This window comes from Prionailurus bengalensis, chromosome C1 (genome assembly GCF_016509475.1).
Source record: "Prionailurus bengalensis isolate Pbe53 chromosome C1, Fcat_Pben_1.1_paternal_pri, whole genome shotgun sequence".
NCBI classification, from domain to species: domain Eukaryota; kingdom Metazoa; phylum Chordata; class Mammalia; order Carnivora; family Felidae; genus Prionailurus; species Prionailurus bengalensis.
Window position 1 is genome coordinate 132,338,183 of NC_057345.1, and position 17,722 is coordinate 132,355,904.

At 33.8% G+C, this 17,722-nt stretch overlaps 1 protein-coding gene across 1 annotated transcript in view; it reads right to left on the minus strand.

The window, feature by feature from the left end:
• The window catches only part of LRP1B (LDL receptor related protein 1B), a 1,901,338-nt gene that overhangs the window by 201,898 nt on the left and 1,681,718 nt on the right, over positions 1-17,722 (minus strand). The window contains exons 64-66 of the mRNA XM_043576625.1: positions 14,885-15,001; positions 14,648-14,767; positions 13,109-13,228 (exon numbers count right to left, since the gene is read on the minus strand). Coding sequence (XP_043432560.1) covers positions 13,109-13,228; positions 14,648-14,767; positions 14,885-15,001 — 357 coding nt within the window. The remainder of the gene's footprint in view (positions 1-13,108; positions 13,229-14,647; positions 14,768-14,884; positions 15,002-17,722) is intronic.

A 17,722-nucleotide genomic window follows, 5' to 3' on the forward strand; every position in this document is an offset into this window, starting at 1 on the left:
GTTAATTCAGCAACATGTTTAGTGAACACTTTCCATCTGTCCATAAGATGTTGAAAATTACTAAGTCACAGCATTGAGCCAAGAAATGAAACCAAGTGGATGGATAATTTTGCACTATGAAGAGGTAGTAAATTATAACTGTGAAAAACAAATAGCATAAAAAAGTTCTGGAATTTAAGGCTGGCATTGTCATCCCCATACCCCATACTGCTAAGTCTTGGATGATAATCATACCTTTAGTCAAGATTCACATATAATTACATTTGGTTGAACTATTCCAAGCTAGAGATTTTAACATGTTCATTTCTTGCACCTGTTTCAGTGCCAACAAATACAGCATTTAGTGCCAAGACTTAACTGTATCTTCCAAAAAAGAATCTGGACAATTTATGCCCAGTAGTCAATTACAAAGTTTTATAAAATTAGAAAAAAAATGCTTTGTTATTAAAGTTTTCAAAAAAATCAGAACAAAACAGTATTAATGACCTTCACTTGTGCATAGTAAAAATTTTTGAAAGCATACTAGGAGTGATATTAATATGAATAATTACTTTCTTCTCGATAGCTACTTTTACTTTAACCAATTTAATATATATATTAATACACTATATAGTTTATATATTATAATTATATAGTATATATTGTATATAGCATATTAATGATGATATATAGTGCCATATATATATATATATATATATATATATAGTTATTGGAAAACCTTTAGGAAGGAGCAAATAGTTTGATTTTTAGATCATGCTTATTCATTCAGTTAATCAAGAAGAGGACGATGTTGTCAAATGTGTGGTGTACTTGTCATAGACATAAGCACCAGATAGCTCAAACAATATATGAACACAGTGTTATATAGTATGGAATGGCTGATGAGAAAGTTATCCTCTGTTCAAATTTCTTTCATTTTTCCTAGATGCTTCATTATGAAAGTTTGGTCATGCAATGATAGGGCTTCTGTGACACTCAATAATCTCTCTTTTTAACAAAGAGAGAGTTGGATTTTGATATGCCAGCATCAAACCAGAATGGAGTCAAACCAGAATTTAATGCCTCTGTTTGTTCTCATTGTACTTATTTTTATTATGACTTTTATGGCAAGCCAGTAGATTTCCATTTGGGGTCATGAACAATGGTTTGTCCTTCTAGGGAGGTTTTTTTTATCATGTTTTTTATCATGTTTAGAATAGACTTTAAAGAAAGGTGATAATAAAAAACAGACTGATTTTTAGTTGGTTTATTATAGCTTTCAAATTGTCTATAGATAAAGCATCCTTTTATTACCACTTCAATGATAAGTTCCTTTAAAAAGCTATTTAAGGGGCGTCTGGATGCTGCATGGCTTAGTTGGTTGAATGTCTGACCCTTGATTTTGTCTCAGGTCATGAACCTAGGGTCCTGTATCTGGCTCCTTTCTGAGTGTGGATTCTCTCTCTCTCTCCCTCTGCCCCCTTCCCTTTCCCTGTCTCATGTTCTCTCCCCACTCTATCTAAAAACAAAACAAAACAAAACAATACCTAAATCTATTTAAGTATGTATTCTGATAAGTTTCCATTCCAACTTATTTAAGATTATTTGTATCTGTGTCCTAATTCCTTGCCTTATTATAAATTTAGGGCAGATTAAGGAAGCTCAATTGAGTAATAGTTAAGTATGTGGGTCTGGATCCAGATCCTATGGGTTCAAATATCTGCTCAACAGCTTTCTACCTGGTTGACTTGGGTAAAATAATTACCTGCATCTTCTGAGTCTTATAGCCTTACCCAAAAATAAAAATAATAATAGTATGTTTTGCATAGGATTGGTGTGAGGATTAAATGATATAATATACATAAAGCTTAGTATAATGCCTAGCACATAATAATCTTTCAAAACTATTAATTATCCCTATTAGACTTCTTTGAATTCCCTGAGTCTCTAATATGGCTGCTTAGTTAACATATTTAATAGGTGTTTATTAATTTTTAAAATAAATGAATATTATAAAGATACAAAAAACTAAGCTTAATTATATAAGAAAAATATTAAAAACAAAACAAACAACAAATTGTGCCCAAAGTATGTTGTAGGAAAACTAATTGTATGCAAGGATTTTAGCTTTCCTCTGCAAAGAATAAGAAATGTTGATATGAGAACCCCTTATTCAACTTTTTGCATAATTTTCAAATTTCCTATTGGTAATACACACACCTATTGGAAATATCTCTTGGTAATACCAATATTTTACATATTTCCAATACTAATTTTAAGATGTGTTATATGTATATATATACATATACATGTATATACATGTATATATCTCAAGCAGGCTCTGTACTGTCAGCTTGGAGTCCGATGTGGGGCTCAGACTCATGAAACCCTGAAATCATGACTTGAGCTGAAACCAAGAGTCGGACGCTTAACTGACTGAGCCACCCAGGTGCCCCAGACTCTTAACTATAGAGAACAAACTGATGGTTACTACACGGGAGATGGATGGGAGGATGAGTGAACTAGGTGATGGGGACTAAGAAATGCACTTGTGATGAGCACTGAGTGATATATGGAATTGTTGAATCACTAGATTGTACACCTGAAACCAACATAACACTGTATGCTAACTATTCTGGAATTAAAATATTTTAAAATCTAAGCTGCAATTACTTTTATTAAGACATTACAAAGTAAACATGATAAATTCTGAAAGAAATATATGTATATATTTGCTTATATTTTAGGTGAATGATTCTCAATTATTTTCTCTTTGACTCAATGAAATAAATGTCCTTTATTGAAAAAGAATGGAATGAACTGTCAGAGTTCTAGGTTCATAAAATGTTTCATTATTCTTAAAGGTAGTTTCCTATACCTATATGATTCCCTGATAGTTAGCCACAGAAATTTTTACTGGTCAGTGTGTGTTTATATCAAGAATATTGTGGTTTTAAACACTACAAGGACCAGACTAAAGATGCAAGCAGTTGTTCCAAAGGATTCCCTTCGTAAAGCAGTAATTATCAAGGCACTAGGTTTATGCTAATTATAAGAACTCTGTTTATCCAAAGAACTTCTAGGATAGGTATTTAGGAAGGAATAAAACATTGTACCACCTATAGAGAATTTCTAGAAACAGACAGAAATACATATATGAGACATCCTTCTGTTATATTGATAGAGTCAACTAACACAGCTGTATGATCCTTTTATAGTAAAACCATAATTAATTGGCATTAAGTAATACACTGAATTTTCTGAGTATGTTTTATTTTTAGGATTCAGAAGAATCCTAATTACAAAGAAGACTAAAATATAAAGAGACTCCATATTTGGTCTTAAAAAACGTAATATAGTAAGGTATTCAGAATGGGGGATCTGAAGGCATATATACTAAGTCATGTAAGAGATTTCTGCCAGTAATATCACCAAGCAGGTGACAGAAGAAATTAAATTAAGACCTTAGAAATGTCTTCAAAAAGTTGAAACAGGTTAGATGTCACTCTTCCAATAGCTTAATTAATTACAATTTTATGGTAAATATTTTATAACATTTAAACATATGTTTCCTGGGGTGCTTGGGTGGCTTAGTCGGTTGGGTGTCCGACTTCAGCTCAGGTCATGATCTCACGGTTTGTGGATTTGAGCCCCGCATCGGGCTCTGTGTTGACAGCTCAGAGCCTGGAGCCTGTTTCAGATTCTGTGTCTCTTTCTCTCTCTGCCCTCCCCCACTTGTGCTCTGTCTCTCAAAAATAAATAAATGTAAAAATAAATAAATAAACAAAAAATAAAAATATGTTCCCAGCATTCTGATATGGAATTTTTATTTAGTCTTCTACTCACCATTAAATACTTAACACACCCAATAATTGTTAACACACTCAGCTCCTGAGGCATTGATCTTAATGAAGTAAAACAAATTACCATACGTTTGTTTTAAATTTGATATTAGCATTTATAACAAAATGTTAATGCTAAATTCTATTGTTAAGATACCATTGCACATATATAAATATTTTGTAACTTCTTTTAAGTTTAAGATTGTATATTAACACATGAACTTAAATGTAGAGATCTTACTGCTTGAGTACAACATATAATTCACATAATCCAAATAATATTAATTAAAAATATGTTTGAAAACATATTAGATTTATTTGAAGGCCAATAAATGGTATCAGTTTTGATTTCTTCTCCTTTTTCTCAAATATCAACCAAAATCCAGTAAGTATATCAAAATAGGAAACATGTATACATGGGAGGTTTGCCACCTTCTTAGAACACAGAATTGTGAAGAATATAATCATACGAATAAGATGATCTATAGGGTAAGAAACCTCAGATTACAGGGTAGATCTGCTGTCTATTTCTCTAGCTCTTAAATACTGTTTAAGCTACTTCTTCCTTAGGTCAAATGAAACTCATTATGAATAATTTGTTTATATTATTTTTATAATATCTCTCAATATTTTTGGATTAGAGAAATAGAAATATTAATTATAAGGTTAAAATTTTAAAGGACAGCAAAAATAAGTAATAATTTGCTCTGACATCTATAACCCAGCAAGAGGTAATAGAGTTCATTATCTCAAACTACATCCTACATCACCTCTCTCTCTACTCCTGTTATTTCCCACATGAACAATGACTAAGGAACCATAATAAATAGTGCCCTAATGACAGGCAAACTCCAGTCCAGAGCCTTGCAACCCAGGCATTGAATCTAAGACAGACAGGGGCATAAGTATGACAATCAGAATCATCATCTATACATCTGTCCACAAAGATTACAAAGCCAATAAATGGTGCGATTATAACTCTACAATAGGTCTTTTACTCTCCTTAATATATTATGTCCTGAAATGTTAATGGATGAAAAGGATACTCATTTTGCAAGCAAAATCTGATACCATTTGGATCCTCAAACTGATTTTAACATAGAAGCATAAATCTAAGTTTATTTTACCAGTCGGTCATTTTACTCTTATTATCTATATGTTCCTAAATGAAATGACAGGGTTTTTAAAAATAGTTATTTAAAATTCTATGTATTTTGAGTCCAGTCAGAAATTAAGGTATCAAGAAACTTAGATATTAAGCTTTACAACCTTTCTAATATATAACATATAGCCCTATGTTTATGTAATATATATTCTTATAAAATATTCAAAAATATTATAAATAAATTCTACTAATTAGAAGTCTAATAAAAATATCATAAATGATGTTTCAGGGCTTCTTACTGCAATTTATGAGTATGGAACAGAGACTGAAGTGGTAACCAAACTACTTTATACACACACCATATTTTCATAGGCTGGTACTCTGAATAAGATGATTGGTCCTCTAACCAGTTGAAAGAAGCTACCACTCCTATTTCTTATAGTGATAAACAAGAATATTTTCTACACACAGATGCATTACCTATAGTACTGTATTGAGAAAAAGCACTACAAACTTTAATTCTATTTATTTTCACACACTAATATATAGTATAATCATACAAACATGGCATCAAGTAACATTGAATAACCCCTGAAAATAAATGGTAATAATGTTCTTTAAGGAAATCACCAGTCCAAATGACATTTGAATAGAATCTTATAAACCAAAACAAATGCAAATATTTTGTTGTAAAGGTAGACAAAAAAGGAATTTTTTTAAAGTTCTACATTTCTTAAGTATTTTTTATAAAGTGTCTAATGCTTATTTTTCCCACATTCTACTATAAAACTGCAAGTAGGTTTGTGTGCATGTGTGTGTGTGCTATTTTATTTTGCATTTTTAGAGAATCAGATATATTTGGCAAAGGTTGAGGGAAGCAATATAACAAGGATGAAGTTTTTCAAGCAAAAACATCACAGAATGTTAAATTACTGACTCAATTTCTTTTTAAAAAATATCAACTACACCAACCCAGTTCTTATTAAGCAAATATACAGTCCCTTTCATTACAAACTTAATTATAAACCTCACTGGGCAAAAAAGCTATTTCCTTTCATGGTTTTTTACAACAGATCAGTATAGAATCTGGAGTATGTGGCATGCCTCCTGACTCACTGTGTGGGCTCCTTTTTAGCTTTGTGGGACAAAATTTAAATTTCACAATTTCCTCTTATTATTGAGAAAGAAAAAAAAACAAAATAAAATAACATCACCAAATAATTGCATATCCTTTTGGTAGAGAGACAGTCAATGCAAGGAAGTTACTGAAGACAAGTTATAAAAAGACCAAATGTGTTCCTCTTAGACTATTAAAGGATTCACATGTAGGTCATTCATTTCTTCATATAAAAACTAGACAGTAATTTCCTAGTCCTATTCATATAGATAGGCTCCCCTTTCTTTCACTTTCTCATACACAGACACAAGACATGGAAGTCGTATCCAGATTGATTTGGGACAAGCCAATACTACTGAGAAGATAAGTGTTACCCTGACCCAAATTTATCTCAAAAATATGTCAAAATTCCAGGAGAAACATCTAGCATCATGTATATGACACAGTCAACAAAACTCAGGAGCGACTCTACGACACTACAAGTGACTAGTAGCTAGATAGATAAGCGTGAGACAGTTATTTCTGGCTCCTCACAAGATTTGGAGATTTTCAGGAGCACGTGTCTCTGCCTGTCTTAGCTCAAGAGTATTCATGTAATAGCAGAAACTTAAGATCAGTTTGCAGCCCACCAGAAATGGAAACATTCAGGAAGCCAGCCAAGGCTATACTTCAGCAATGGGTGGTGGGACCAGCACTCTACAGCACAGGTCACAATACAGGTGCAGATCAGACCAATCAGGCAGCAGAGACCAATCAGGCCCCAGAGAAATGGGGTCCTTCCTCCTTCCCATCTGCTAACATAGAGATGTACAATCCCACCCTTCTAAATATCTGAGATACCATGATCTAAATTTAAATCGGTCTCCCAGCAGCCTCCCTCAATAACAAAGTCCTCCTCCTGCCCCCACACAATAAGCCATGGTCATACAGTATGGAAGAGGGGCTTTAGGGTGTTCACATAATTTGTTTACTAATCAAAATAAAATACCTAATTTGCTGGTCTATATTTAAATTCAGGAAACACTGCTTAAAAACACTAAACAGATGTCTTAACTAAATGCATGGAAGTGCACTATTTTCCAAGATACAGAATTTAGTGCATCGCCCTTTCCTGCATATGTGAGCACAGAACTCCACTCCTGCCCCACCATGGATTATATTGAAGTCATGGCACTAACATTTGCTAAATGCTATTTTAAGTGTAAGTAAATAAATATTTTGAAAATAACTAAATTCAAATATCAATAATTATTTTACTGGGGGTATAGCCACCAAAACCAGAACTTCTCTCTTCAAACTTGTTCCAGGGTCTCCATCCAAAGCCTAATATAGACTGTAGGGTACACAGATTTCTTCCCCTGGATATTGTCACAACTGCTTTGAGTAAACTTTCATGCAAGCTGACAATCAGAGCACCTGAGCAGGAAACTGAGACTTCATGGTGTCTATAGCACAGATTGTATGAAAGGTGTTGTGTTTTATTTGCCAATAAATGTGTAATAATTGTAACATGTAAAAAAAAAACCCTTCAGTATAAAAATATGTGATTCACATTAATACACTGGAATACTAGAAAATGTTAAGCTTCAATTTCCTATTGAAAATACAATGAAATTTATGTAAGCTTTTAAGATACTATTAACTGTTAGGTATATATTAATAAATACATACAAATATAGTTAAAAAGAACACATGTGAATAATACACAACTACTTCAGCAGAGGGGAAAAGGGAAGCGGAGAGGATAAAGGAGGGCTTTACATGTTATTGTAGTGATGTCTATGTTTTAAGAGATGCTTTAAGAAAAATGTTAAAAATCTATTAAAAATGATAAATTGCTTACTGTGTAACTTTCTGTATAAGTCTGCATGGTAGAAGTATTTTATAATTTAATATTCACTTGCTTTAACTTAGAAAAAAACATGTTCCCTATGTTCTTATAGCTTAAGTAGACAAATTCAAATTTCCTCAACAGAAATTTAAGTGAAAATAAAAGGACCCACTGATCAGTTCTCTTTTAGTTTGAATGTGTTCAGTATCATGTTGGAAGAACCAGGCTGCACAAAGCACAAAGCTACTGTAGGAAACTCAAGTTCGTCTCATAAGCCCTAGTTAGTGTGATTATAGCTAGCACATTAATTTGAGATAATTAGCCAAGCGGTAGGGAATAAAGCAAAACTTCTCAAAAGCCGCAAATGATACTGAAACAACTTGAAAGAAAAAATTCTAGACGAGGTGGAGGGTTGCAAGAGAAGAAAGCAAGGAGACATGACCATAGGGAAGAGCAATATGGAAGAACAAACAGTGGATTCCAGAGAGCTGGGGTGTGAGTATGGGGTTGACCAGGAAGGCCCAGATGGAACAACTGATAAAAAGAATGTTATACAGACATCTAGGGAATGGAAAATCTGAACTATAAACTGGGAAGAGAGGACATAATGGAAAGACCTGGATTCTGATATCATCTTATTAGAGTCAAATTGTAGAAAAGTTTCAACTCTAATTACAAAGCAGAGCATGAATCTAGTACAGATTTGTCAAATCCTCAAATCTACATTTCCTTCCTAAAATAGACAATGGCAGGCAGAAGGTAAAGAAAGTTTGAAATTGAAATTTGGAGTGAAAATCCTAGGGCTAGTGCAATTTGAGGTATTTCATACATTTTGGTCAGGCATTCAAATCTGGTGTTTGTCCAATACTGTAATAACTAATGAACAGCCTTCCAAGAATAGTCAACGTTTATAATTTAATAAAAAAGGTACATATCTACCCTTTCTAAAGCTTATTTTTCTCTGGGCATATAGTAAGGAAAGAGTGAAATACCTTCCAGTGAAAAGATGTAATTTTATAATAGCCATTAACTCAAAACACAGTTGAACCTGTCTTCCCATGAATATAAGCATAGCACAGATTTAAATCTTTACTTACATAGAAATGGAGCTAAAAGATGATTTAAAAATATTTATGAATTTAAACCCAAATGTGCCAAATGTAGTTTTTACAGACTCAAATTTAGTCATCTCAAAAACTTTGTGTCATAGGATAGGAAAATATGTAATTTAATTTTAAAATTCGTATCCACTCTCACCAAGACTAAACTATTGGAGTAAGACTCCTAAACTATATGTAATTTATATCTACTCAAAGTGATTTGAGGCTTCCTTAAATTCTAGATTACCATAAAATTTTTACACATATTGAATATTAGTTGTTAAATCTGCATCACTCATCAGAACTCAAAAATTACACTGGGCAGAATTTAATAAACATGGTATTCCAGTAAATATAAAAATTAAATAATTTTAAAGATATTTATACATTAAAGGTATTTTAATCCCCTATACTGCATGTGTATTTGTTTTTTTTTTTTTTTTTGCAAGTTATTCTGTAAATTTATTTGTAAGCTTTGTTAGGCTTTTCCACAGTGTCTCAGTGACCCTGTGTCCCTACATTGGTATTGTTTATAAAATTTAAAGAGAAAAAGGGGGGTGTGGGTGGCTCAGTTGGTTAAGTGGCTGACTTGGGTTCAGGTCATGATCTTGTGGTTCGCAAGTTTGAGCCATGCATTAGGCTCTGTGCTGACAGCTCAGAGCCTAGAGCCTGCTTTGGATTCTGTGTCTCCCTCTTTCTCTGCCCCTCCCCTGCTTGTGCTCTCTCTCACTCTTGAAAATAAATAATAAAACATTTTAAAAAAATAAAGAGAAAAAAATGTGTTTCATTTAGGATCTATAAGGTAGAACACATTACAATGCTAGAACTTTAGGGTTGATAGAAGCCAATTAGATATAAAGCTATAGATAGATATTGCTTCTGAGAAATAAGTTGTTAAGAGCTAGGTGAACGCTAAGAGTAAAGCAGAATCTCCCTCTAAATTTAGCATTGGACCAAGAAAATATAGAAGAAAACTGCAATAAAAATGAGTTACATACAGAGGTTTTGTAACAGAGAACAGGCCAGTCACTCAACAGCACTTCACATGAATCTACTCTACATCTTGCTAGGCCCTCAACATGAGAAACACTGAAACTTACCTTCTATTCTAGACAAGTTCTGTTCCCACAAAGGAACACAGGACTCAGATTCAAATACTAAGGCCTTAGCTTGATAGGGTTAATTTTAAGAAGTGTTTTTATTTGCTTGTTTTTTGTTGTTGTTGTTGTTGTTTTGCTTTTCCCTACTCAACGCAAGTATTCTGCAAAAGTGTTAACAGACATAGCAAAAATACACGGCATTTCTATTTTTATTGAGGACAGAACAAAGGGGAAGGAGCTAGCCTTTTTAGCCCACCAAGAATAAAGATTGAGAAATGGTACACTAAAATGGGATATAGAAGTTTTTTTAATTAAATTAGTGCCTGCCACAATAAAATTTTATAGTGGTCTAAGGCAAATCAGATGGCAACCTTCTCATCTCTTCTTTCCCTCTTACTGTATGTATGTATGTGTTCGTATACTGATCTGGAACTTATGGCAATGACTGTGGCTGGGAGAAGTCTATATAACTTTAAAACAGAAAACATTTAAATATTTTTCTCTTTATACAGAAAGAATGAAGTGGCTTTATACCAAGTCTACAGAGTAGATGCTTTAGTGTGAAAAAAACCTTGGATTCAAGTCCCAGTTCCACCACCTGCAAGCCATGATACTTGGGGTAAGTTATATAATCTCCTTGGGATTCATTTACCTCATCAATAAAATAGGGATAAAGGGTGTCTGGGTGGCTCAGTCAGTTAAGAGTCTGACTCTTGATTTTGGCTCAAGTCATGATCTCAGTTTGTGAGATCCAGCTCTGTGTTGGGCCCTGCACTGATAGCACAGGCCTTGCTTGGGATTCTCTCTTTCTCTCTCCCTCTCCCTCTCTAAAAAATAGGGATCAGGGCACCTAGATGGCTCTATCAGTTAAGCATCTGACTTTGGCTCAGGTCATGATCTCATGGTTAGTGGGTTTGAGACCCACGTCGGGCTCTGTGCTGATAGCTCAGAGCCTGGAGCCTACTTCAGATTCCATGTCTCCCTCTCTATCTCTCTGTCCCTCCCCTGCTCATGTTCTGTCTCTCTCTCAAAGATGAATAAACATTAAAAAGTTTTTCAAAAAAAATAGGGGATAGTAGAGAGATTACGTGAGTACATGACTATAAAGCGTTTAACACATACCCTGGGCTATATGGTAAATACCAAATAAATATTAGGCATTACAGTTATTATAATAATTGATAATTATCAGTTTGATTAATATAATCTGCGACAACAGTTAAATAATATCAAAGTAAGGAAGAACAAATTATAGATATTCCATAAAAATATTCATATAGCTAATATAAGTCATTATTCCTTTTCACTCCGGTTAACCAAAAATATACAAGACTAGCCATTAATATAAAAGAAAACTAGCCAAGAATATAAACTAGTCTGTAAAAGACTTTGATAATTGTTAGGGACAAATCAATAATGACTATAATTCAGGGCTTTGTGAATCGATTATGAAGACCAATTCTACAAAGTGGTAAATGGGGTTTCATGATACTGTAGTAAGTTATTTTGGTTGCATGTTCTGAAGACACAGTCACATGGAAGACAGTATTAGGAAAAACACTTAAAGACACATGATTGTCATTTGTTACACATATGTCTCATGAATGTTGTGCAGAAATGGAATTTCAAAGAACACAATGGGTTTTCATTATTTTCTTTTTTCTCAGAAGAGGTAATTAAGAGCAGTGTGGAATATAGCAGATGCATTTAACCCAATTTTGGCTCTGAAAGTCTTGGACATCCTATCTTCAATTTGGAAAAACTTTGTATTTCTTAATCAATTACCAGATTAAATAATTTTTTGCTTCCCCAACAATGCCATGTTTGGTGTATTCACCTACAACATAGCCTCGGTTACTGTTTAATAAATGTTGATAAAATGAATTACACATGACAACTACTCTTCATTTCTGTCTTTCCATTGACATTTTCTTTTTTTTTTTTTAATTTTTTTTCAATGTTTATTTAATTTTTTGGGACAGAGAGAGACAGAGCATGAACGGGGGAGGGGCAGAGAGAGAGGGAGACACAGAATCGGAAACAGGCTCCAGGCTCTGAGCCATCAGCCCAGAGCCTGACGCGGGGCTCGAACTCACGGACCGCGAGATCGTGACCTGGCTGAAGTCGGACGCTTAACCGACTGCGCCACCCAGGCGCCCCTCCATTGACATTTTCAAGATAGAATCGAATGTATTAAACAAAATGAGTATGTTCTCCATTTCTGCAACATTAATTAATAAATAATTCTTATAAATAAAACAACTGATCTTAAGTAAAAAAAAATGGTTCAGAAACAAATGCCAACTTAGGTGACCAATGTCATCTACTAAAACAGAAAATATACTTTTCTTAACTTTCCTTTTATTTCACCATGTTTAGGAATGGATAACAATCATTGAATGAATGGAAAACCATATGTATTTAAACAAAAAAAAAATGAAGTCTAGAACAATAAAAAGGTAATGTCTTGGGGTGCGTGGGTGGTTCAGTCGGTTAAGCGGCTGACTTTGGCTCAGGTCATGATCTCACGGTCCATGAGTTCGAGCCCCGTGTCAGGCTCTGTGCTGACAGCTCAGAGCCTGGAGCCTGTTTCAGATTCTGTGTCTTCTCTCTCTGACCCTCCCCCGTTCATGCTCTCTCTGTCTCAAAAATAAATAAATGTTAAAAAAAATATTTTAAGGTAATGTCTCATTTTTTCTATTCATTAAATGCTAATACCAAGTGCATACTCTAATACAAGATGATGGTTTAGCCTACCTTTTAGATCCATCTTTTTAGAAATAGTTTTGAGTTATATTAAGCAATATTACTCTTCTGCCTTACCCTTCTATAGGTAAAAACAGCTAACCTGAGATTGTGGTTATTAGCTATTTTAGCTAATCTGAGGTTGTCATGACTCTGCGAGCACAGAGACAAAACTTTCTCATGTAAGACTTCAGTTTCATCAGAATTGTGTTCAAACCCCTTTCACTGTGGCTATGTCAGATGGTGACACAAACACAATAGGAAAGATACAGGGTCACAAAACACTCACCACAGTTGGCCTCATCTGATGCGTCCGCACAGTCTGGATCCTCATCACAAACCCACAGCTTGGAAATGCAGTGTTTAGTAGTTTTACATTGGAAATAGTCTGGAGAACAGCTGTTTTCGGCTTAAGAGGAAAAAATATATTAAAATGTAGTTTTGAACAAAGACAGACACTTTATCTAAAAAATAATTAGACAAACAAATGTTAAGGATAGTCAACTGGAAATGTATCATCTTTTAATTAATAAGGCTCTGAAAGTGAAGAGTTTTAAATTTCATTATCTATAATATAATCCAAATGTCCTTTCCAGTATAAATAAATAAAACCTATTTCTGTAATGATACATTTGATAAAAATCAGAATTTTCAGAACCTTACCTTAATTAGATATATTTTGAAATTAATTTTAAAAATAAACAGTTCAGAGCCTTTTGGAATAATGTTACCAGATAAATAAGAGTAAGAATTCACACATTCACATTTTTACACATAGAAAACAGACTAAATCAGAAGGTATTAGTGAATAAGGAAATAAAAATCATAAAACTTATCAAACTCTCGTGTTGAGTTTTTGAGGGAAGAGGAGAACATCTGACTTACACTGTAAACTGCATCACAAATCCTAGTCAGTTTAATGGATCAGCTCCTAGAATGACTAACCATAAAGAACTGGTACTGACTTTATTCTGAATGCACCATCTTAATCAAATTGCTGGGTGACTGCACATTATTTACTGATAAAAGTTTTAGGGCAATAAAATAAAACTTCACCAAGACAGAAATGTTGACAGCTATTCTGTTGAAACCCTGAAAAACTTGACAGGTACTCTATTGTTCAGATTCTGGTGTGTGTGTGTGTGTGTGTGTGTGTGTGTGTGTGTGTGCATGCCTGTGTGCCTATGTGTATATATGTACATAATATAAACTGTTTGTCTTCCATTTAATCTAATTTGATTTTTGGTGGGGGATGGAGACAAGGGGCAAAAAGAACAGAAGATATTTTACAATTATTCTTTGGAGTATCTTGTTAAAAGACATTAAATAGAATATTATTTACAGTTTTTAAAAAATAGTTTTGTTAGGTTATTTTGCTCATCATACATTCAATATGTATTTTATGGGAAAAAACAATCTCAATTAATGGACTTGATTTCAAGTAACTAATCAATAGAAGAAAATTATCTGTAGCTTCCTACTGTGGACACACACACACAAAATCAGTTTATGAACAAAACACCACAGTCACCTGTAATGTTGGTTTTGCTGCTTCTCTTAAGGATGATGTGAATGAATGCATATTGTTTCCTGTTTGCCATAATCTTCAGGTAGTTTTCTAAGTAAAGACCACCATGTTTTAATTTTCTCTATATTCTTTATAGAGAGCTTCTTAAATAACCCATCCCAATAGATACCTATTTGGAGCTATTTGCCCATAATTGGTATTATGTTTTTCTACACTGTGTGGTACATAATAATAATTTTTAGACCATTTTCAGTTGGGACTCAGAAGTAAGATAAGACAGAACATTTTAAGGTGACTTACGACAGTCCCTTTCATCTTCCTCATCCCCACAGTCATCTTGTCCATTACATCTGAGATTTACCGGGATACATTTTTGGTTCTTTGTACACTTGAACTGACCTGACAGGCAGACGTGTGTGTCTAAAAGATAGAACAAAAAAAATTTGTGCTGAAACCTGTGTGTGAATTTAAATTGGCGCACACATAATCAGCTAAGAATTAGATTTATGTTCCTTAGTTAAGAATTTAATCACCTACCACAGTTGAGTTCATCAGAATTGTCTCCACAGTCATTCTCTCCATCACAGATGAAAGCAGGAAGAGCACAGAGTCCAGTTCCACACTGGAATCTGCCTGGCTGACATTTAAATTCAGCTAGGGAAGAAAACATACAGGTATCATCAAATGCCAATCTTAGCTCATGCCTTCTTAAAAAGAGCTTTTCTGACATTAAAAATATTTATTATTTCATTATATTAAACATATTCTAGAGCACATTGTGGATGTCTCACACCTAGGTAGCTATTAGATTCGGATTACAGTATAGCTAAGCTGTGAGCAACTCAGATGACCTCCAGATTACATTTCATAAATTAACAGAAATTAATTCCACATGATAATGCATTTTGCCATATTTTTGGGTTTATATAAGAAATAATGATGAGGTGCCTGGGTAGGTCAGTCAGTTAAGCATCTGACTTTGACTCAGGTCATGATCTGACGGTTGGTGAGTTCAAGCCCCTTGTCGGGCTCTGTGCTGACAGCTCAGAGCCTGGAGCCTCCTTTGGATTCTGTTTCTCCCTCTCTCTCTGCCCCTCCCCTTCTCATGCTCTGTCTCTGTCTCTCTCTCTCTCTCAAAAATAAATAAACATTAAAAAAATTTTAAAGAAATAATGATGACAATAATCATAATAATGAAGTGGGATATACTGAGCATCTACTCTGTATTAGACACTGGGCTAGGCCCTTTCACATATAACTATGAATTGAATCTTGTCATAACCTCCTCACCTCCCCATCACCATGACCATTTTATAAATAAGGAAACTAGTTCTCATGGATATTAGTTATCACCCAAGGATGTACAAGTTTCAAGTGCCAGACCTGGAATTGAGATCCAGATCTGACTCTGAAGTCTTCTCACAATCTATGTTGCTTGTAATAAAACAGTTATCTTTTGACTGATGATCCTAATGTACATTACTAATCACTGACTTTAACATAATTAATACGCTGCTTAGTTGTTCAAATAAGTCAACCAAATACTAATAAGTGATATTTTAAACGTTCTTCGGAACATTAAGTGTGCTTTTATATTTACAATTAAAAATTTCCTTAACATTAAAAAATAACTCAATATATGCTTGACTTCTATAGAAGTGAGTTCTGAAGTGTTTAAAGTAATTTAACTCCAATCTGTAACATTTATTAGTTAATTACACTAAGTGTTTAAACTGTGTGATACTTAATTTTCTCACATTCTAAACATGTGAATTTCCTCTATTTCCTGTTGCTTCATATATGATTTTCTTGAATACTCCTTTGCTACTGAACCAACCTTCCCATAAGAAGGGTTACAACTGTCAGAGGAGTTTCATGCCTGGGAAATAACTGGGAAGCCATCTGACTTTTAAATATGTCTCTAGAATGGTCTGGAAAATGTAATTACAAACTTATGATGCCAGAGAATTCATGACGCATCACTCTTAAACACATTTATTTAAATAACACTATTGAAGTTTGCAAGTAGGTGAAGCTGGGATTAAGCTCTCCAGTCGTTTCAGGTGAAATTATAGATATTGCCAGCAACCTAGTCCCTGCAAATTTTGATGATGCAGCTATTCACAAATGAATTCTAAACACTCCACAGACTCATGTACATCACTCTCCACCTCACCATAACTCTTAAAATAAAGCTTCATGCCTACAGATGTTCAGTGCTGTTAACCCGTCGACTCCAAGTAAAAGATCATTTACTAAAAGATCACAGAGATAATGCCACCAATAAAAACATGTTGAATTGGTATTTAACCAGGATAAGGATGATGCAGAGACTCTCAGATACCAGATGTCTCTTTGGTTCCCCTCAAAAGACATTAAAGTTATATTTGTTCACCATGCAGTCTGAAAGTGTGTAAATGTGAAAAACTTACTATACTAAATCTTTGGTTAATTTTTCATATCAGTATGGTGATAGCATGATATTCCAGTCAAGATTAAAATTGGAACTCAGGAGATGCATATATTTTAGAATGGAAAGCATTGGGTGCCACTGACTGTAACTGTAGGTCATTATGGTGGTATTTCCTTAGAGAACATATTAATGAATCTGGGCAGGGGAGGTCACCTTAATATGAGGACTGATTTAACATATTCATTCTCCTTTATTTATATAAATTACAAAGTAAGATGCATTAAATTACCATACTGTAGGAAAATTTACTTTATCACAGGGAAATTAATAACTTCCTTTTAATTAGTAAATCTTGGTTGTTCAGCAATGTAATTTCTTGTTTCTTTAATAGTCCTTTTAATTCAATAACTTTAAAAAAGAATAATTCAGGCATAATAGTATACCTATCTCACATAGATATTACTTTCATATATTGCCTATCATAGTGAAAACAAAAACTGTATTAAAAACTCAAAGACCAATGGACATTCCAGAAACATGAAGAGACTATTAGAAAACCAATGACTTCTGTATCTTTTTTCTTTTTCCTTGAATATACAGTTTCTTGCTTTCAAAGATACAAATGAACGATGTGAAACAACTTCAAATGCTTTATACACTTGGTAGTGCCCAAAGAGATGGAATCCATCTCATCTAAGTAACTATCTAGATACCCTAAGTTTAAAACAGTTTTGTAATTATGTGGTGGAAAGTTCTACATCAGAAAGCAACTAGTTTTTACTAAGATAGTTTACTGTCTTTCTTTAGTGCAAGCCTAAGGATCTTGAACTCAATTGTCAAGGCCAAATCATGGCAACTATCCACTGAGATTTGAGGGAATCATGATTGACTAAAAGCCTCTAACTTGACAGGACAGTACTGGAGTGACCCATGGAGTGAACTATAAAAGTCTATCAAGACAA